Here is a 23895-nt window from a genome sequence, read left to right as displayed (position 1 = left end):
TAGGGTCAAAAGCAAGGAAAAGGAGCAAAAAAGGAAGCCATCTAAGAAAAGGAAAATAGAAGTTGAAGTTGCTAAGGAGAAATGGTCAAGAAGCTGGAAAATGCACTGTATGGGAACATTTCAGCGTCACAGAGTTGGAAGATGAGTGTGGCAAACGAAGTGCACAAAACAGTGAACTGTGCGATATAGGTGTGTCGCGAAGGAGGAATGAACTTCTATAAATGTGAAGCAAGGGAACAAGTCTGCGTCTCGGACCTGGACTCCAAATTTTTATCATGTGTTTTATTTCACACTATCAATAGTATGTCCAACTGTATTATTTTATCATTATTCAATTTTTTGAAAAATGAGGAGAACACGATTTGGGCGATTTTGCTGACGAACTCTAGGGTTTTTCTTCTACTCTTTCATTTTGGTAAATATTTTAATGATCTTTGAACATTATTTTATGATGAATCATATTATGAGTAGCTAAATTCCCTTATTCTAGGGTTGTAGCTACGATTGATGGCAGAATATTGTTTAACTCTAGCATGAGACGGGGTTTCTTATGATTTATGCTTACATTCTAGATTTTACTATTTTTATGCCTGATCAACATTGAAATAAACTTTTTGTCCTCTCTTGAACTCGAAAGACGAGTGGAGGGATAAACCAAGGAATGTGAGGAACGTGTTCATTCTAGGGTAAAAACTTAGAGTGTTTCGCCTATAGAATAGAAATATACCTATAGGCCTCGTTTGGTTAATATACAAGATTATAACGTAATGCTCCGCGATTGATTCATGCATATCCCCACTCCACAATGTAGTAAGGCTGTCAATAGTGGTAGGCAATTAGAGGTTGGGAGACCATGATCGTAAATTCAACCTTGTGAATCAATAATGAGGATAACCTGTCGAATGCTAGCATAATTTTTATTATACTTGAAATCGGTGCATGCTAAAAGCCTGGAATTTCTCCCAAATTGTGAAATCCCCGTTTGTAACTAATTTAATTGTTAGTAGTTAATAATTGAAAATTGTGTTAATGTTGATACTTTAAACAAACTCTTGAACCTTTCTGTTACATAAGTAAATTTATTTTAGTTACAACAAAGTTAGTGTTTGACGATTTGAAGTCCTTTGGGTTCGATAATTCGGCTCGAAAGAGTCACTGTATTAATTGAGCGACCATGTGCACTTGCGTGTGCATTTGGGTGCAACAAGTTACATCTTATTTCTTGAGATAATGGATATCAAAATGAATCCATTTATTCAGGCTAATCGAATTCTAAGGAGGCCTTCAACATCTAGAGGTGTTCCAAAAGGACATTGCACAGTATATGTTGGAGAGAGCCAGAAGAAGCGATTTGTCATGCCAGTATCATACCTGAGTGAGCCTTTATTTCAAAACTTGTTAGCTCGAGCTGAAGAAAAGTTTGGCTTTGATCATCCAATGGGTGGTCTCACAATACCTTGCAAAGAGGATTTGTTCATTGAACTCACTTTCCACTTAAGGAGATTATGAGTATGAACACGGTGCAAATTCTTTTGCCTGTGAAATTTTGTCAACCAATAGGATTAGAAATGAGAAAAATGAAAGATAGTAGACAGAGAAATAAAACAACTCCTTGTTTTTTTTCGTAACCATTTTGTATAGTATTATTGTATTAGTAAACAAGGATTTTCTGCTTGTAAAGTTGAGTTAAAATGACTAACCCCTTATCAAATGGATCCAGCCAATATTTACTTAAAGCAAAAAATTTCAAGTCACCTGATTAGAAGACTCAAACTATATATGTTAGTTTTGACGAAACAGGATGGGACATTACTTTAAGGAGAGATGTGAATGATTAGAGAACTCGAAAACTGTGCACTAAGCTCCTGGAACAGAGAGGGGCTTACCAAGAGCAAAGAATATAGAACCTAGCGTGTTGTCTGATCTCATATCTGCGTACATCAGTCTGCATTAATAAAAAGATACAGCTCCCCCGTCAAAAAGAATGTGAGTACATATGGAATAATGTTGTATGTAAAATGGCGGAATGAAACATGGAGAGATAGCGTCTTCCTCCTTTATCTTGTTCAAGGCCTTTGCCTTAGCTGCGTTGAGCTGACTACCAGTACCTCTTAGCACATGCTTTATGCTCTGATTCATTAACTCAATGGTCTTAGCCCACTTTTCCTCCATTTCTGCGGCAGTTAACCTCCTTCCAAGGTTATTTCCACTTACAAATTTGTTTACCTCTGGCTTCAATCCCCTAAAAAACAACTAATTGCGTTTTCATTTGACAGACTCACCGCAGTCAGTAGTTTGTCAAGTTCAGCCTGTTCTCACTCAAACATAGCACATATTCAATCCAAATAGAATGCAGAACTGAATTCCGAGACCTTAGATAGGACCTATGCCAAGCAATGACTTTGCCTCCTAAATGGATGGAAGTTACCCTCACCCTTTGATCAAAAGGGACTTCATCTATTGCAAATAATTGATCTACTTTATATAGCCAAGTTCGCAGATCAAATCCAGAAAATTTAGGAAATTCCAGTCGAGAATATCGAGTATGTATGGGTGGTAATTGGGCAGACTGGATTAAATTTGGGCGGATCATAATGGATCAAGACAACAAAAGGGTCACAACTCAACCCAACTTTGTTGGGTCAAAACGAGTTGGATCCAAACGAGTCAAGTTATACTTTTCTTCGAGATAGTTTCAAAAATCATTGTAATAAAATGACCTATTGTAATATCTAAGATAATGACCTATTGTAGTATCTTCGATATTTATCATAAGATCTAGATTTGTATTAGATAGTTAAAAGGTAAAAGTATCTAGATTACTCGTGTAGAGTTCTAGAGAATGAGATATTTTCACAGATAGGTCCTAGAAAGAGTCAAGATTCAACTCAATTCAATTTTTACTAAGTTTAAATATTTTATTTGTTCTTTTGAAATATTTAAGTATCTAATAAAATTATTTTTCTCTTTATTATGGCTATATATAATATATCAAAATTTTAAAAAAATTAAAAATATTTTGACAAGATTTTTGAATCAATATGGTTACATATTGACTTAATCATATATATATATATATATATAAAAGAAAATCCTAGGCCCGCCTACGTGGCGCCACCACAAACTAGGATTCCCTTTTAATTTATTTATTTCCAAAACTAGCCTTCCACTTTCATGAAATGTTGTGACTTTTATGAAAAGTTGTGCCTTTTATGAAGATATGTGACTTTTATGAAAAGTTGTGACTTTTATGAAAGGTTGTGACCTCTACGAAGGGTTGAAACTATTCCAAATTGTAGTGACCTTTTCGATAAGGCAAAATAAACATTTGTTCACACTACCCTTTGTTATCTATAAATAGAGCGATTTTATTGAGAGAGTTAAAAAGAAAGAGTGTGTTCAAAGTTAGTTAGTAGTACCTTCAAGAAGTTAGTTATAGAGTTAGTTACAAAAGTTAGGTAAGTTAGTTAGTCAAAGAAGATATATAAATACATATCATTAGGCATTGTATATTCAATTCAAGAATGAGAAAAAGATCTTCATCTTCTTCAGTCATATTACTTTCTGTTTTAGTATAACTTCATGGTATCAGAGCGAGTGATAGAAGTTTTAAAGAAGTCACCTGTGTATTACGTTTGAAGATTAGAATCTGGAGAATTATGTTCATCTGGATAGTTTGTTTAGCTTCCGTGAATCAATTTGAAGAAGAAGAAAGATTACAAACATAACTCAAGGTGTAACTGGAACAGACAACTGGAAACAGCAGTGTTGGTGGAAGTTCTAGAAATCCAAGCTCCATTCCAGCTATGTCAATGAGTCAAGGGGTTGATTATATATAGTCATCCTCTGTTCTTGAGTCCTGCTGATATCAGTGGGGTAATCTGATCTCATTCCAACTTATTGGAATTGAGAATTATGCCTTGTGGAGTAGGTCAATTAAGTTAGCATTACTTGGAAGAAACAAGATTGGTTTGGTAGATGAATCTTATAAACAAGAAGATATAAGTGCAGAACTAAGAGGTCAGTGGGAGAGGGTTAATGCCATTGTTCTCTCATGGCTTCTAAATTCAGTGTCAAAAAGTTTGCTAGGAGGAGTTCCGTTTGCATCATCAGCTCAGGGTGTGTGGAATGACTTAAAGGAAAGATTTGATCAATTAGATGGATCAAGAACCTTCGGTCTACACAAAGAGATAGCAACATTACAACAGGGCACTGATTATGTGTCTGCATATTTTACAAAACTTAAAACCCTGTGGGATGAATTTGAGGCCTTGGTGACACCTCTTGGATGTAATTATGAAAAGGCAAGAGGGTTTGTGGATCATCTAAATAGACAAAAATTGTATCAGTTCTTGATGGGACTAACTGAGTCATTTGGATAGGCAAGAAGTCAGATCTTGTTGATGAGTCCCATTCCTATAGTAAATCAAGCTTATGCTATGATAGTAAGTGATGAGTGTCAAAAGGTGACCTCTAGTAGGTCGAGTATAGGGTTAAGTTCTATGAGTGGTTCTGGAGTGGATCCTCTGGCAATGTATTCAAGAACTGTAGGAGGCTCTAGTGCACAAGGTTTTAACAAGTTCAAGAAGAATTTTCCAGTTGTGTGTGACTTTTGCAGATGCAAGGGACACACTAAGGATCAATGTTATAAGCTGATTGAGTATCCTACTGATTTCAAGTCCAAAAGAAAAGTGAGTACTAGTACAGGAAATGGACCTTACATGGTTGGAAATGAGTTTAACAACACAAGAAATGATGGTTATGAGAATGTGTCTGATGAATTGTCTTTCAACTATGAAAGTAATACTAATGTGTCTATGAAGAACCATATGAGCAATATAAAGGAATGTACAAATCAGTTACAAGGGTGTAATTTCACTAAAGATCAGTATAATCAAATTCTGCAAATGCTAAAATAGAATCAAGGATGTGGATCAAAGTCAGAAGATACAACTCATGCTCATGAAACTCAGGCTAATACTGCAGGTAAAGCTTTGTTGGTTTCTGAAAATAACCAGGTCTGGATCATAGATACAGGAGCATCTAATCATATGGTGTCAAAAATAGATATGCTTACTGATGAGTCTGTTGTTAAGATGACAGAGCCAAAACTTATATACTTGCTACTTGGGAAGTTTCATATGTGTCTCATACTAGGTTATGCCACATATCTCCAAGAAGTGTGATTACAAATGTGTATCACATACCTGAGTTTAAGTACAATTTACTATCAGTAAGTAAGGTGACTAAGGAGTTAAATTGTTCAGTTACTTTCTTCCCTCATTTTTATGTGTTTCCGGAGCTTTACACTGGCAAGGTGGGGGAAGTTGGTAAAAAGGATGATGGTTTGTACTTGCTGCTAAGGAACTTGACACAAGATCAGTTAAAGCATTAGTCATTTGTTGTACCTGTTAAGAAGCTAGAGACACACCAGTTATCAGAAAAAGAAGTGAATGTATGGCACAAGAGGCTAGGACATGGAGCATCACATGTTTTGAGTAAAGTTTTTCCTGTTAATTCAGAAGTAGTGAATAAAGTGCTAAGTGAGTGTACAATCTGTCCTTGTGCAAAACAGACCAGGAGTGTGTTTCCAATTAGTAGTATTAAAAGTAGTCAATTTTTTTGTTTGATTCATTTGGATGTATGGGGTCCATACAAATGGTAACAGGTTCTTTCTTATAGTGGTTGATGATTTCTCAAGGATAACTTGGTTATTTCTGTTAAAAAGTAAAGCATATGTGTGTGTAGCTTTAGATTATTTTCTGAAGTTTGTTAAAGACACAATTTGACAAAATGGTAAGGATGGTAAGGTCTGACAATGGAACTGAATTTATGAATTCTGTGTGTGCTACTTTGTTTAAAGAAAGAGGGATAGTACATCAAAGATCATGTCCATATACTCCACAGCAAAATGGAGTTGCTGAAAGGAAGCATAGGCATCTCTTAGAGGTAACTAAGGCTCTAAGGTTTCAGGGTCAAATTCCTTTAAGATATTGGGGTCAGTGTGTTCTTGCAGCTGCTTACCTGATAAATAGGATGCAATATTGGGGTCAGTGTGTTCTTGCAACTGCTTACCTGATAAATAGGATGCCTAGCAGAGTTCTGGGAGGTAAATCTCCATATGAAAGGATATATAGTATTAACCCAATGCTATCTCATCTAAGAGTATTAGGTTGTTTATGCTATGCTAAGATGTTAACTGAAAGTGATAAATTAGCATCCAGGAGAAAGGCTGCAGTACATATGGGATACTCAGAAACTCAGAAGGGTTATATCTTGTTAGATTTGACATCTAATAGCTTCTTTGTGAATAGAGATGTGATATTTAGAGAGTCAGTCTTTCCTTTCATAACTTCTGTAGATAAAAGGGAAGAAGGTCCATTTGTAAATAATTTGGATAATGACATGCTGAATATAGGATGGAAGTCAGTCAATGATAACATGATTGACAAAGAAAAGGTTGATCATAGGTGTTTACAAGAAGGTCAATGTGATAAACAAATAGACAGAAATTTGATTGGTGATAGTGAACAAGATACAATGGAACAGACAGTTCAAGATCATGATTCTATGCCTAATGATTCTCAACCAGTGGTGAATAGAAGGTCTACAAGAGGAGTTCATCCACAAATTTGGATGAAAGATTTTGTATCACTAATATGGAAAAAAGTTGAAGTATATATAGATGAGTGTGTTGCATATAATCATTTGTCTAAGCATTATCAAGACTTTGTTGCTGCAACTTATGTGCTAACAGAACCTACGCCCTTTGTTGAGGCCAGTAAAGATCCTAAGTGGATTGAAGCAATGCAAGCTGAAATACAGGCATTACAGGATAACAACACTTGGAAACTAGTGGAGTTGCCTACAGGGAAGGTTGCTATTGGATGCATGTGGATTTATAAGATTAAATACAAGTCTAATGGAGAAGTAGAAAGGTTTAAAGCAAGGCTTGTAGCCAAGGGCTCCAGCCAAAATGAGGGTATAGATTATAAAGAAACGTTTTCCCCTGTGGTAAAAATGGTCACAGTAAGAACCATTCTATACTTAGTTGTGTCCAAGGGGTGGCATATACATCAAATGGATGTATACAATGCATTTCTAAATGGTGATTTAGAGGATGAAATATATATGTCTATGCCTTAGGGGTTTTCCAGTCAGGAGGAGAATAAGAATAAGGTATGCAGGCTGGAAAAGTCATTGTATGGGCATAAACAAGCACCAACACAATGGAACCAAAAGTTTGCATAAGTTCTATAGAAGCTACATTTCAATCAAAGTCAATATGATCACTCCTTGTTTACAAAAAGGACTAGTGAAGGAACTACAATAATTTTGGTGTATGTTGATGATATCTTAGTAACAGGAAGTAGCTTAAAGCTGGTGGAGGAAACAAAAGGTCCTTACAACACAGTTTTAAGATGAAGGATCTAGGAGAGTTGAAATACTTTCTTGGAATAGAGTTTGTAAGGTCAAACAGTGGGGTTGTCATGCATCAAAGGAAGTATGCACTTCAACTTATCTCTGAAGTTGGTTTATCAGGAGCAAAGACTGTTGGAACACCTATGGATGTAAATGTAAAGTTGACATCAAAACACTGTGATGATCGAACTGGACAAAATTAGGAGGAGCCTCTAACATATCGAAGTACCTATCAAAAACTGATGGGAAGCTGCTATATTTAAACATGACAAAGACCTGACATTTCTTTTAGTGTTCAAACCTTGAGTCAGTTCCTACATCAACCAAAGAAATCTCATATGGATGCAGCACTTAGAGTTGTCAAATACATTAAAAGGCAGCCATATCAAGGTATATTACTATCTAGTAAGTGTAGTAGTGAAATTATGATGCAGATTGGGCAGCATGCCCCCTTACAAGGAAGTCTGTGACTGGCTATGTGGTTAAACTTGGAGAGTTTGTGGTCTCTTGGAAAGCTAAGAAGCAAACCATTGTGTCAAGAAGCTCAGCAGAAGCTAAGTACAGGAGCTTAGCTTCTACTGTAGCAGAGTTAGTTTGGTTAGTTGGAATGTTGAAAGAGTTAAAGACTGAAGTTCATTTACTAGTTCAAGTATATAGTGACAAGTCTATTATTCAATTAGCTTCTAACCCAGTCTATCATGAACATACTAAACACATTGAGATTGATTGTCATTTCATCATGGAAAAACTCCAACAAGGGCTGATTAAGATTGCTTATGTTTCAACACAAAATCAGCCGACTGATATACTAACCATTGTTTTTGTATCAATACACTGATGAGTTGAATTGTTCCACCGTGAGAGGATCTATTCCTACACCTAGGGTAGTAGAGAGGAATAATTTCCTTAAGAGTACGTTGTGCATTTAGTGGGCTCGATTTTTCCCTTTTTGTTTCATTCTATTGTTATAGATCCTGGTATGTTTTATTACATTCATTAATTTGTGCTTATGATATAAATTATTGTTTTTGAGTACATGTTTTAAACTTTGTTGTTTATGTTTTTACAAAGTTATTGTTATAAATATTTGCTAATACAGATTAAATAACATACATTAATCAAGTTTTCTCTACTCAAATTGTTGAAGGTACAATAAAAAAATTCTTAAAGATCTATACTACCATCTCTTGAAGACAAAATTCAAATTAGGTATGCCATTGTAAGGACATAAAGACCTTAAAAACTTTTATCGCACCTTGATGTGCGAAGTGAACCAAGAAAAGAAGACAAGAATTAATAAACTTTTCACATGAGTTCAAGGATGTGGCGAATGACCTATACAAGAATATGATTAGACTGGAGCCTCTTTTAATCCCAAAGATATAGATAACTACACAATAAATTAACTGTTCATATTCAATATGAAGTATGGACAAATTCTCAACTTTACTGCAAGTTGTAAATTCTTTTCTTGAAGTAATAAATATGTTAGTCGACACTGAGATTGGAATAGAAGGGTAGTTTCAAATTGAACTCTATCACTCTGGTATGTTGATTTAAAATAAATACCCAAACAAACTGAATAGAAATATTTTTCCCTTTCACGTATATATAATAAGCTGAATACATGCTCCCTTTAATTTTCCATTTTAATAATTACTTATGATTCATTTAACTGAGGATGTTTAAAATGATATATGTAGAGCAAAGTTAGGGCTGGACATTCTACACGTTAGGAATAGAATATATGTTCACTTTTTCAGCCTTTTAAAATTTATTTATCCCTTCACCAAGAATTATTTATTTATTAGAGAATTTAATATCTCAGGTTGATGTTCATTTGATTCACCAAAATTATCAAATAGTAACAAGTTCTGGACGCAAAAAGATAAATTATAAAATCAAATTCAAGATGATTGATTGATTGAAAGATAAATGATAAAATGTTATAATTATCATTTTCCTTTACATTATTAATGTTCGTTAGTTCGTAATTTTGTATGTAAGATAATATAGTATTTTAGTTTTAATGACTGATAGATTTTAAATATTATTTTATAAATTCTGTGATATAAAATTCTCGCGCAAGGCGCGGATTATTTAATAGTTTTAATAAATTAAAATGGAATAAGCTAATAAATGAGCGGGTCAACAATCCGCTCAAACTTGAATTGGCGGGATTGGAATTGATTTTGGAGCCTCTAAGTATGAGGAACCCTTGTGCATTTCTTTGGGTCGATACTCACATGAGTATTCTATGGAACTCTCCCTGGCAGTTGAAGATTCTACTTTACCAGGTTCCGTTCTCTTCCTCTAGTACTCAACTATCCATTTTCTTCCTTGATTTCGAGCAATTCATTATCTGTTTGTGTATTACGATTGTTAATACTAGTCACACCTTCCATCAATTTCTGCTATTGATCCTGAATTTGCAGAAATTTATCATCCATATCTTCAATGTGCCTTTTTTGATTCTGGTCATAGCCATGCCGAGTATTGCTTGGTTTGATACCAATTGATGAATAAACAATGGCAATGGATAATCGAAGTTAATCTAGGAAAACCAGTTGGAAGAAGATGATGGCTAAAATAGGGAATCTGGGTTTATAGTTTCAGATTAAAAACAATAAAGCCCTTAATTTTTTATTATTATATTAAAATTAGATATAATCAAAAATCGTGGCAGAGTATTCCACCGGCCTCTTCTTCTTCCCAAAAGTCAAAAAGGGGGCAATGGAAGATTTCAAGGTAATTTCTCTTAACATCTTCTTCCTCCTTTTAATTTAATTAAATTATTATAGTTGTTGTTGACTGCAATTATTCTATTCAAGTGGAATAGAGTAGCCACCCACCTTCAATGTTATTTCTTAATCATCACAACCACTATCTATCCACACACTCTTTTTTTTTTCCATGTCAAATTTCAACGAGTTAACTGAATCTATGGCATCATCATCTTCTTCTGTGAATAATTCACAATATTGTCCTCGATGGAAGTACAATGTCTTTCTAAGTTTTAGAGGTGAAGATACTAGGAAAACATTTACGGGTCACTTGTATGAAGGTTTGAAAAATAGGGGGATATTGACCTTTCAAGATGCTAGAAGGATAGAACATGGAGATTCGATCCCAGAAGAACTCATCAAAAGCTATCAAAGAGTCTCAAGTTGCGCTCGTCGTTTTCTCAAAGAATTATGCTACATCAAGGTGGTGCTTGAATGAACTAATGGAGAACATGGAACGCAAGGATGAAAATGGACAAACAGTCATACCAGTCTTCTATGATGTGGATCCATCAGACGTTCGGAACCAGAGGGAGAGCTTTGCAGAATCCTTTGCCAAACATGAATCAAACTATAAGGATGATGTTGACGGAGTGCAGAAGGTGCAAGGATGGAGAGCTGCGCTAACTGCTGCCGCAAATCTAAAAGGATATGATATCCGTGACGGGTGAGTTTAACATAATTGTTTTACATGAAAAGAGAATGTTGGTAGATTATATATGTTTTGTCAGTAATAAGGCATAGTCCTATCAATTTAAATAGAGAGAATATATACCTAAAAATCTTCCTATACTATTCAAGTTTTTGAACTTTCATGCTTAAACTATGGACTGTTTAACACCCTCCTGAACATTAACAATATGAAATACATGTTAATACTTGACTTCCTTACATTTTCCTCAATCAATCTTCTTATTTATGTAGGATTGAATCAGAGAATATTCAACAGATTGTCGACCATATCTCTTTCAAATTATGTAAGAGTGCTTATTCTTTATCTTCTTTGCAAAATGTTGTGGGAATAAATGCTCATTTAGAGAAACTAAAATCGCGACTTCAAATAGAAGTCAATGATGTTCGAATTGTAGGGATTTGGGGAATAGGTGGAGTTGGTAAAACAACAATAGCAAAAGCCATCTTTGATACTCTATCTTATCAATTTAAATCTGCTTGTTTTCTTGAGGATGTTAAAGAAAATGCAAAAAAGAATCAATTGCATTCTTTACAAAATATCCTTCTCTCTAAAGTATTAGGAGAAAAAGATGAGTACGTCGATAATAAGTCTGATGGGAAGGGCTTGATTCCGAGAAGACTTTGTCTATGAAGGTGCTAATTGTGCTTGATGACATAGATCATAGTGACCATTTGGAGTATTTGACAGGTGATGTTTGTTGGTTTGGTAATGGCAGCTGTAACGACTAGAAACAGACATTTGATAGACAAGGATGATGCAATATATGAAGTGCCTACACTACCTATTCATGAAGCTATGCAATTATTCAATTAGTGTGCCTTCAAAAAAGAAGTTCCAGATGAGTGTCTTGAGAAATTATCGCAGGAGTTAGTATATCATTCTAAAGGCCTTCCTTTAGCCCTCAAGGTGTGGGGTTCTTTGCTTCATAAGAGAGGCATATATGAGTGGAAAAGAACTGTAGACAAAATAAAGAAAAACTCTAGTTTAGAAATTCTTGAAAATCTCAAAATAAGTTATGATGGGTTGGAGCCCGAAGAGCAAAAGATATTTCTAGATTTAGCATGTTTCTTCCGAGGAGTTGAAAGAAACGGAGTCTTGCAAATTCTTGAGAGTTGTGATTTTAGAGTCAAGTATGGATTGGAGGTCCTAATTGACAAATCTCTTGTGTTCATCTCTGAAAGTGACAAGGTTGAAATGCATGACTTGATTCAAGAAATGGGTATTTATGTGGTGAAAATGCAAAAAGAATCGGGAGAACCTAGCAAATTGTGGGACATTAGAGATTTCGAAGAAGTGATGGTCGACAATACAGTAAGTAGGCAAAACAATGTAGTAATATTCAATTTCCAGTTTTCATACATCATAATTTGTTTATCTTATGTTGTTAAGGCATGAATTTGTCTAGTAGTTGCTTAATATATTTAAGGAAAAGGCTCAAATATGCCATCAAACTTTGAGAAAAGGCTTGAAGAAACCTTACCCAATACTCAAGAACCAGGTTCTTGAATAATACACACAAGACTCTTACGTTAAAGAAGAGTAGCACTAATATATTGTGGAAACCTTCCTAACTCAAGGAAGGGAAAAACCACACCGAAGTTTTATTATTAATTCAAGATTTACAACTCAGTTAATCAATGAATCTAACTCTAAAACTTCTATCATTTTCGATTAACTATAATCGAAAACTCTCAACTCTCCAAGAAGTCAAACTCGCTTCTTGTTTACACAAACTCTCAATTCTCTCTTAACTCTAACCCCTCCCCCCCCCAAACTCTCACAAACACTGATCCAAGGACAGATCTATGTGACTCAACTATTCGAAAGTAATTCTAACTCTGGAAGAAACAAACACTGATCCAAGGACAGATCTATGTGACTCAACTATTCGAAAGTAATTCTAACTCTAGAATTCTTCCGTTTCTACTTCTCGACACTTTGGCCTTCACAATGATTCTCTCTCTCACTTTTCTCTCTTTTTCTGGATTGGCGAAGATGACTTCTTCTTTCTGTCTCGTTGTCCTTTTATAGATTCTGAACTTTGTTTGAATCCAACATGTATAAGGAGAGAAGTTCTAGTTGTGCTAGGAAACTATTACGATTAATTCTTTTAATTGCAACACCTTTTCCTTTTACAACTTGACTTGTCATATCTCCTTATTTATGCAGGACTTCTTCTTTTGATGCTTTCCTCTTCCAACTCAACTTTCTGTTTAGTGCAAAAAACTCTTCTTTTTCGATGCTAGCTTTATTACCGTTATTTAGCCTTTGAGTTATACAAGGTGAACCTAGTTCATGGTGTCAATCATCAAAATTGTATTTGATTTATCAAGGCTCATTTATGTCATCCATTAAAAGTTTGTCTCATCTATGTCATTTTCATTAAAGAAAAGGTTCTTCCATGTCATTATTTGTTAAAGGAAAATAATTCCAATTTTGCAAAACCATTTTTTTCATGTGACCAGTTATGATTCAGCCATGTCATTAATTAAATTTTTTACATAAAGAGAAAAGACTCAAATATGCCATCGGACTTTGACAAAAGACTCATCTATACCATCCGTTTTGGCTCATCTATGCCTCATGAATCATAATTGACCACGTGTATAAAATGGTTTTGCAAAATCCAGAATTGTTTTCATTAACAAATAATGACATGGATGAACCTTTTGCTCAAACGAAAAATGGCATAGATGAGCCAAACTTTTAACGGATGGCATAGATGAGCCTTTTCTCAAAATTTGATGGCATATTTGAGCTTTTTCAAAGTTAGGGGTCTGCTTTTTAAGCCAAATTAGGGGTGTAAATGATTTTCCCTTTATGTTATTACAAAGTAGAATAATAGAATTTAGGCATAATACATATATTGGACCTTAAACTTGGCTTCAAATTTTAACTTTGACCTCCAACTTTCATAGTGCACAAACAAGCACTTTAACTATCCAACCTTTTAATAAATATTTCATAGTGCACAAACAGACACTTTAACTATCCAACCTTTTAATAAATAAACACGCGATTTTTGGAGCCAAGAGCGTGAAATGCAAACGCTGCCACGTGTATTAGTGAGCCACTCAATGGCTGCCAACTAATTAAACACTTTACACGTGCATTTTTGAACTAAAAAAAAAATAAAATCAATTAAGGGTATAGTTGTCATTTCAGCATTTTCTTTTACTGTTGTAGGCCTTTCATAGTGCACAAACAGACACTTTAACTATCCAACCTTTTAATAAATAACACGCGTGTCTTACCTGGCAAAACGCGTGATGTGCACATTTTTTGCGCGAGTAGGAGTGATTTTTGAGGCCTACAACAGTAAAAGAAAATGCTGAAATGACAACTATACCCTTAATTGATTTTATTTTTTTTTTAGTTCAAAAATGCACGTGTAAAGTGTTTAATTAGTTGGCAGCCATTGAGTGGCTCACTAATACACGTGGCAGCGTTTGCATTTCACGCTCTTGGCTCCAAAAATCGCGTGTTTATTTATTAAAAGGTTGGATAGTTAAAGTGTCTGTTTGTGCACTATGAAAGTTGGAGGTCAAAGTTAAAATTTGAAGTCAAGTTTAAGGTCCAATGTATGTATTATCCCTAGAATTTATTGTACAAACTATTTCTCTTATTAAACATTTTTCTTTAAAAAGACCTAACTAATATTGTACCTTAATATTTTTTATGGTGCTAGCTCTTGAAGTACTTTAAGTGCAATAATAAATAATACAAAAATGGTTTGCAAGTAGTGAGAAAGTAGTCATATTAACATGTGTATTTTATACAGACATTTGAAGTTATGATTTGTAGACTAATGAACCTTTCATCGGAGAACAAGAATTAGTTTAGTAGCCGCTTGATATGTTTAACTCAATTTTATTCTTTGATTAACTTGAAATTTGTACGTGTTTTGAAAGCACTAAATCAATAAGTAATTTTGTTAAGCTAATATCACCCAGATATTATCCTGAGTAACCTTTTATTAAAAGAAGATCCACAAATGCAAAACACAAGGAGGGCCAAAACTTACCTTACCAATCCTCAATTTACTTGATAATTGATTACCTTTTGTGTAAAAGATGAAAATTTTTGGCACTATCTCAATTACAATTTCGTTTTATCACATGTAAATTGTTTGACTTTTTAAAAAAAATGGGGAAGAAAATTTCAAGGTGGGGAATCAAACCCTCATCAACAAGGTGAAAGTTCATATAGCCAACCAAGTGAGCTATTAAGATTCTCCGGGAAAAAAACTTCTTGACTTGACTCTAAAAACCTTCTTAGAAACTGTATTACTAGAAATATAGAATTAATTGCACAAAGTATTTCTCTTTAGCAACAATTTTCTTAATAAAGACCTAACCAATATCACACCTTCAATTTTTTTAATGTTGCCGCCTAGATCTTCAAGAACTTCAAGTGCAATAATAATTAATATAAAACATGACAAAATTTGGCATTGCAAGGAGTTAGAAAGTAGTCATATTGGCATGCAGATTTTATACAGATATTTAAAGTTATACTTAAACTAATGAACCTTTTACCAGGGGACCAAGGCAATTGAAGCAATCTGTATATATGGTGTTCAAAAATTATGTTTTAGGAAAGAAGCCATGGAAAACATGAAAAGGCTTACAATATTATACATCAATGGTTTTGATACACATGATGACTCCATTGAGTACCTGCCGAACAGCTTGTGTTGGTTTGAATGTCATAAGTATCCTTGGGAATCATTGCCGGAAACTTTTGAACCCAAAAGGCTAGTTCATCTTTATCTCCACTTGTCATTTATGGACTGGAATAAAGGTACAATAACTTATCTTCAATTTATTTTATTTTAGTCAAACATATTAACTATTCTAGTGATCGTTGATAAACCTTTAATTATTGACATAAGTGTCTTTTGAATACCCCAATATGATATGGTAACACATGTGACATACAATACCAATAGTTATTTATTGGATGGTATATTAACCAGCTCCAAACAATAAAAACAATTCAAAAATACTCTTCTACCTATTGGATCGATCAAATTTGTCCCTCCTTCCACATGTGACACAAAATAGTGTCTATCTGGTCACTATCAAAGTTTGAGTGTCTTTCTTACAAAACGTGTCAAGTTTAGTAGCTATCCAGGTATTTAGCCTATATAAAACGTACTATAAGCTCATGAATTTTCAAAATTTAGATATGTGCATATTTCAAAAACAATTTTATAGAAGAACAAAATATGGCATAATTTTTCAAGTAATAAATTATGGGTTGGGTTAGAATTTTATGTGGACCAACAAATAATACCACGTGTTTGATTAAAATTTTATTACATGTCGTATAATTGTGCGGTTGGGCAACTTCAAACCAGAAAAAACATTAGGGGAAAATTTTATTCAATAGGTGGGAGCACAGCATTTTTGAGTCATTTCTAATATATTATTTGCAAATTTGACCCAATAGGTAGAAGCAAGGCATTTTAAGCCATTTCTAATTTGTTAGGGGAATTTTTGACCATCTTTAGTTTGTAATTACACTCAGTGTTATCGAAGGCGCGGTTAAGCCCTAAAGCGAGGCTCAAAACATGTGGGGTACTTCCCTTCGCTTAATGTGCGCTTCAGTGTCTTCATCAAGTTTCTATGGCATGTTTTTAGTTTCCTTGTCAATGAGCTCCTTCTGAAGAGGCGACACTAAACATATATATTTGTATTTTTTTTTCCTTTTCATCTTTTTTCATAAGAGTTTTTTTGCATTTTTTACTTTTGATAACACTGATTAGGTTTTAACTTAGTTTGTCAACATGCAATTTCCATATAAAAATAAAGTAAAACAGTTTCTAATTTCACACAAAATATTGTGCTGACTCTCATAATTATTAGAATGCGGTTACTCATTTTTTCATGTAAGGGAGTAAATTAACCACAAAGGTCATTTGGTTCATAGATCGGCCACTAGACAAATAATCTAAATCCTGGGCAGCACCCTAATTCTCATTTTTTTCTGTGTTCTGTATAGCAGCATTTGCCGTCTCTGCGAAAGCTAAATCTCTATCGCTCCAAAAAGCTGAGGCGAACACCAGATTTCACAGGGATGCCAAATTTGGAGTATTTGGGTTTGGAATGGTGTTGTAATCTTGAAGAGATTCACCATTCCCTAAAATGTTGCAGAAAACTCATCAAGTTAAATTTGTATAATTGTGAACACCTTAAGAGGTTTCCATGTGTTAACGTGGAATCTCTTGGATCTCTGGATCTACGATATTGCTCTAGTTTAGAGAATTTTCCAGAAATGCTCGGAAGAATGAATCCGAAGTTGAAGATTAAGATGGAAGGCTCTGGGATAAGAAAACTACCATCATCTATTATTTATTACCAAGCTTGTGTTCCAGAGCTACATTTGATTTAGGATAAATTACATTTTTCCATAATTCTCATTATTCCCTACCAGTTCTAAAATTTTCCAAAATCCCTTATTTTACTCCCAAAATTCCCAATTGCTAGATACATAAATCCTAACTTCCAAAATCAACATTTATCCCTTCCTTATTTCACTCCACAAATCTCTCCTTATTTTTAGTCACAGAATCTTGATAGTTATTTTCTCATTCATGTTTGAAATTCAAAAATCAATCTCTTTTCTATAGGTTACGGATTTTTTTAGACAAAAATAATTTAAAAAGATACTTATGAGTCTTTTACCTATTTTTAAAAATACTCCAAAATTTATAATAAAATAAAATAAGTGGACTTCAAATTTTCAACACTAAAATGTAAATTAGAAGAAAAAAAAGAAGTAATAGTAATAATTATTATTTGGTAATAATCAATTTTTTTTCTTGTCTTCTTGTGAAATCCTAAACCTCGAAAAGGTTCAATGGCGACAATACCAGTTAATCCAAAGACTTTTTTTATCAATTTGACTGGAAAGCATGTGATGGTAAAGCTAAAGTGGGGATTAGAATAGAAAGGGTATTTGGTCTGTGGATTCATACATGAACTTGCAGCTTGCCAATGGGCAACAATATAATACCTATCAATTTAAACGAGATACATAAATAGTAATATATCATGCACTATTTTTTTAGATATGATATGTAAATTCAAATTTATACTAAATGTATCAATTATATAGCAACTATCACACGATAATGTATCGATCTTAAATATAACATCTTATGGGCAACAATTACTTTTTAAATGTATCTAGTATAAATACAATATTATCAATTTAAACGAGATACATAAATAGTAATGTATCACGCACTATTTTTTTAGATATGATACGTAAATTCGAATTTATACTAAATGTATCAATTATATAACAACTACCACACAATAATGTATCGATCTCAAATCGAACATCTTATGAGCAACAATTATTTATTTAATGTATCTACTATAAATACAAAACTTGTCAATTTAAACATGTATCTAGGTGTTGCTATGTATCTTCTATCTTATTCAAATTTAGATATGTATTCAAATTTTGATACATAAACTTAATTAGTTTTGATACTTGATACAAAACTTCTACCAAATGTATCATTTATCATGTATCTATGTGTTGGTATGTATCCGTAAACAGTACATGATACATTGAAGTGTCACACAAGTATGCATCATATTCATAAATGGTGATACGTAAATGTTATTATCAAAAGTTTGTTTAGTTTGAGGCAAAATGTAAAGATCTTCTAGCTATGTATCTGATACAATAAATATGGAGCGCATTAATACATATATTAAATTATGTAGATACATAACATAATGAATCATGTACACAGCATTTTGTCTTTAATTTAAACAGTGCTAATATCAGATACAACTTTTTATCAAACACAACTATACAAATTGTGTGTTAGATACACAATTTTATGGAACACAATATTACATCTACTAAACCATATAACTGATACATGGTATAATGTATCGGATACACAATATTCTATTCTTGCATGAACATATACACAATTTTTTAGACATGATACGTAAATTCGAATTTATACTAATTGTATCTAATACGTAACAACTACCACAAAGTAATGTATCGATCTCAAATCTAACATCTTATGGACAACAATTACTTATTTAATGTATCTAGTAAAAATACAACACTTATCAATTTAAACGAGATACATAAATAGTAATGAATTGATTGTTTATTTATGTATATTGTTTATTGGCACCAGTTGGGTCCTTCTTGTCAACACCGACAACAAAAGTTTGCCTCATGTCTCTCACGGTAAAACGACCCAATGTTGGGTCCTCAACAATGGTCTCAACAACCATAGGCTTGGTGGGAATCATCTTAACCATACTAGCATCACCATTCTTCAGGAACTTCACCTCCTTCTCCAGTTCCTTACCTGAGCACCTGTCAATGTTAGATCAAGATCTCAGCAAACTTTATAGCAATGTGGGAAGTGTGGCAGTCAAGCACTGGTGAATATCCAATTCCAATCTAATTAGGATAATTCATGATAATGACCTAAGCACCTGTCAATGATCCCCTCTTAATTACTTAATTTTCAATGGAGATGAGTTATTACCTTCGACGATGTACTTGATTTTGAAGATTTACCTAATCTCATCGATCTCCAACTCAATTGAAATGACGGCTTTGAGATTCATAAATGAAATCAATTGTCCAACAACAATTTCATCAATTTTGTAACCTTCATAACTCATCTCGCTTACCCAAATTTCTGATTCTCTCAACAAAATCGATATATATATTAATATTGTATCAGCCAATATTGTCGATTAATTTAAGTTCTTCACGATTTGGGCTGCAATAGCAGCTTCATAGAGATGATAGAAATTTGAATTTTGAAAGATATGAATCTGTTACAGATTGGTATGGATTGATAACAATCACTTATGCTTGAATCGTGGGATATAAAATCAATTTTAGGTTAATTTTCCTAATAAAGCGCAACAGCCAACTATTTTCCTTAAAAGATGCTACTGCCAGCTTTTGCAAGTATCACATATAATGTATCCGGATGAAACTTATGTATCCGGATGACTTCTATTTTAAGGGATTTTTGTAAAATAAAAAAAGTAGGGATAGAATATAATTTAGATTTTACACTATGGGATTTATGTAAGTTATACTTTGATTTATATGGAAAACCTGGTAGCTCTTCCAAGAAGCATTGGCATGTTGAAAGGTTTGGTGAAGATAGATGTGTCGTACTGCTCTAAACTTGAAATCTTTCCAGAAGATATAGATGATTTAGAAAACTTAGTGGAGCTTCATGCCACATGCACTCTAATTTCACGACCTCCATCTTCCATCGTCCGCTTGAACAAGCTTAAATTCTTGACTTTTGCAAAACAACAATCAGAAGTGTTCTTTGTGTTCCCTCAGGTGAATGAAGGGTTACGCTCATTAGAAGATTTGCATCTCAGTAATTGCAATTTAATAGATGGAGGTCTTCCAGAAGACATTGGATGCTTATCCTCTTTGAAAAGGTTTTATATCAATGGAAATAATTTTGAGCATTTGCCTCAAAGCATAGCCCAACTTGGTGATCTTCAATTGTTGGACTTGAAAGACTGCAAGAGGCTCAAAGAGTTGCCTGGTTTCATGGGGATGCCAAACTTGAAGACTTTGAATCTGTCATATTGTATGAATTTTAGAGAGGTTCATTATTCCCTGGGATTTCTCAAAATGCTCTGTACATTAAAACTAACTGTAAACGGCTTAAGAGATTTCCAGCTCTGTGCATCGATTCCCTTGAATATCTCGATCTAGAGGGGTGCTATAGTTTAGAAAAAATTTCAGAAATCCTCGGAAGCATGAAGGTGGAGTCGGAGATTCGCATGCTAGACAGTGTAATGAGAAATCTAAATTCGATGTATATTTCATTTCCACATTCCTTGTCTCAGAAGATCGTTATCTTGCAGCATGACATCTCTGCTTCAAATTCCTTTTCACAAAGAGTGTTTAGCATTGAGCATGGTGGGAACAAGATCCCAAGTTGGTTCCATCATCAGGGGATGGATGGAAGTGTATCAGTCAATTTGCCTAAGAATTGGTATGTATCGGATAACTTCTTGGGATTTGTTGTATGTTACACTGGCAGGTTAATGAATGTGACAACTCACTTGATTCTCTTATCTGATGATGGGATGTCGTGGATGACCCTGAAATTTTCCAATTATTCAGAATTCTCCAATTATTCGGTATGGGAGACAGAATTATGCAACCCTAGTATTCATTTTTTCTTGGTACCTCGTGCTGGCTTATGGGATACATCTAAGGCAAATGGAAAAAAACCAAATGACTATAGGATTATTAAGTCATCTTTCTCCGGAGAAATGAAGGAGTTTGGATTTCGTTTGTTGTATAAAGATGAACCTGATCTTGAGGCCTCGTTATTACAAATGAGGGAAAATAATGATGAACCAACAGATCACTCCATTGGGACAAGTATAAGCAGATATGGCGATAGTGAACGCCATGATGTAGCAAGTTGCTCGTCTTTACGAATCTGAAGCAACAACCTTTCTCTTCAGAAACTTTGCAGCTCTTTCCCACAAGACAAGGAATTTAGCTTAACTACAGGTAATATATCTCATGACATGTTTTCTTTTTCTAGTTGGTAGTCAGATTGTGTTTCTCCCTACTTATGTAACTCTCTTTTATTGGCAGGATCTCATCAATGGGTGATGCACATATCAACGATGAGTTTTTTTCTATTGATTCTCCATCTTGTATCTGCTTGTGTTGAGCCATGATTAACCATGGTCAGTTAAAGGATGTGAACAAGTTTAATCTTTTGTTACTCAAAGTCAGATCCTGGAATCATGCATCTTATTCACAAATTTTATGTGAAGATGAACTAGACTGTCTCCTAAATAATTACCGTAATTATCATATTTGTTTTGTGCCTGAACTATTAAGGTTGAGTGTTAGTTTAATGGCATAATACATAAATAAGCCCTTTAACTTGGCCTCATTTTACATTTATGCCCTCCAACTTTGGATGTGCACAAGTAGACACTTAAACTTGTATAAAGTTGAACAAATAGACACATGAGTCCTATATGGCACAATACACGTAGGACAAAAAATGACATGTAGGATGCCATGTAAGACATGTGTGTCTATTTGTTTAACTTTGTACAAGTTTAAGTGTACTTGTGCACACCCAAAGTTGAAGGACATAAATGTGATTTGATACCAAGTTAAATGGCATATTTATGTATTACGCCTACACTACAAAAAAAAAGCCTAAATAGCGGGGTTTATTTTACATACTATGGGGGTTAGGAACCCCGCAGTTTGTTGTAGCAGAGGTTTGAGCAACCCCTGAGTTAGGTCTGCCATAATTAAGTTGTGGGGGGTTTTCACTAACCCCTGTAACAAGCAGCGGGTGTTATTTTGCGGCGGTTTGAACCCCTGCAAATTGATTCTTAGAAAACTACCATTTAAGATCACAACTCATTCGAAGTGTAATGTAATCAATAAATAATTAAGTTGCATTCATTTCATACTAGCATTTGAACATATAAAAATAGATTTATAAATAAATGAAGCTATATTTATTAAATCACAAAAATGTTAACAAAAACTTTATACAATTCTCATCGGTCTGATGGTTCACTTTCTTAACCCAACAATTCAAATACTGATAAATTCTTAAATCTATCTGCAGGCATGAATTCATTCTTCTTCGATCCAATCAAAAGCAATGATGTGGTCCAGTTGGGTTATCATAGTGCTACAAAATTGCCATCAATATGCTTGGTGTACAGCAGAATAAGATCTGTGTTTCACATCAAAGAACAACACAAAATAAAATAATAACGATAACAATATAAAGTGAACATGAGATAAGAATGAGAGATTTTATGAACAATAAACAGAAAGTACTACAATATGAACAAAAAAGTTGAATGATTAAGATGAAATATAACTCATGTCAATTAATTTCAAAAGGCATATAAATTGGGACGGAGGGAGTATATAAATTTATGGCTTGCCCCATTCTTGTGTTGTTCCAGTCCAAGATCCATCAAATGAGCAATCCAGTAGAGAGCAAAGAAGGGACCAGCCTCGATTTCGTTCTAAGAAGCTTCAGGATTTCTTCAAGTATAATAAGACCCTTCTTGTGATAGCCATTCTAATTGCAACAGCAACTTATCAAACAGTGCTTAGTCCACCAGGCGGTGTTTGGCAGGATAATTATTGGCCTGAGGGCAATAATAACACCAACAATGATGTCAAAATGTCCTCGCGACGTATCGCAGGACAGGCAGTGATGGGAACCAACAATCCAATTTCCTATGGCTTATTCTTGGCTTTCAACTCCATCGGATTTTTTGTATCCCTCCATACAATAAATTTCTTGACTGTAGGATTTCCTTTGCAATTGGAACTGCATGTTTCACTTGTTGCCTTGATAGCAACCTGTGATACTGCGATGTCTGCCATAACGCCTAACCGGGGAATTTCTCTCTTCTTTTTAATCTTTTCGTCAGTCTTTCCAATTTTGTTGCCTTACATTACAAAGTTGGTGAGAAACTATTGCAAGAACCTAGATTCTTGTCAAGAATTACAAACTGTTAAGTTACTTCAACAACATCTTTCTGTATATTTATTCATCTTTGAGGTTCAGTCCGGATATATTGAGATTCTGCAGTAATACGTGTGTATGATATTCAATTATAATCTCTTTTACTTAATCACTTCCAGATATTTTTCTTCTAATCAATCATCCTGATTAATTTATGATAATGGAAAATGAACTCATGGATACATTTCATACTGATACAAACTAAAAGATCCTAGTCAATTTGATCATAGAAATGAAAAAGCTCAGTTGGTGATTTCTTTCTATCTGTCTAAGCATTGGTGGACAGAATTCTTGAACATGCTTGTAATGTCCACATAAGTTGCTTGACATATTGAACTCATATGTCAAACGAGAGCGACTTACTGATGTTCAACACGATGACAATAAGGGAAATTAGAGATCTGACCTTTTGTACATTA

The 23895-nt window shown here is 34.1% G+C and overlaps 2 protein-coding genes and 2 pseudogenes across 2 annotated transcripts; 3 read left to right on the top strand and 1 right to left on the bottom strand.

Moving 5' to 3' along the window:
• Positions 1-3582: 3582 nt before the first annotated feature.
• Positions 3583-4382, top strand: LOC107057975 (uncharacterized). The gene is made up of 3 exons (XM_015303162.1): positions 3583-3633; positions 3750-3824; positions 3873-4382. The coding sequence occupies exons 1-3, from the start codon at positions 3583-3585 to the stop codon at positions 4380-4382; spliced, it is 636 nt and encodes a 211-aa protein (XP_015158648.1).
• Positions 4383-9661: 5279 nt separating this feature from the next.
• LOC102596072 (TMV resistance protein N-like) lies at positions 9662-21426 on the top strand (annotated as a pseudogene).
• On the bottom strand, positions 19051-19368 carry LOC102590381 (elongation factor 1-alpha-like; annotated as a pseudogene).
• Positions 21427-22159: 733 nt separating the features above from the next.
• Positions 22160-23545, top strand: LOC107057974 (uncharacterized). Its single transcript, XM_015303161.1, has 2 exons — positions 22160-22196; positions 22905-23545. Exons 1-2 carry the CDS (start codon positions 22160-22162, stop codon positions 23543-23545), a joined length of 678 nt encoding a protein of 225 aa, XP_015158647.1.
• The last annotated feature ends 350 nt before the right edge of the window (positions 23546-23895 follow it).

This window comes from Solanum tuberosum, unplaced genomic scaffold (assembly GCF_000226075.1).
Source record: "Solanum tuberosum cultivar DM 1-3 516 R44 unplaced genomic scaffold, SolTub_3.0 scf00419, whole genome shotgun sequence".
NCBI lineage: Eukaryota > Viridiplantae > Streptophyta > Magnoliopsida > Solanales > Solanaceae > Solanum > Solanum tuberosum.
Note: the sequence above shows the minus strand (reverse complement) of the source record. Positions and strands in the feature narration are given on the sequence as shown.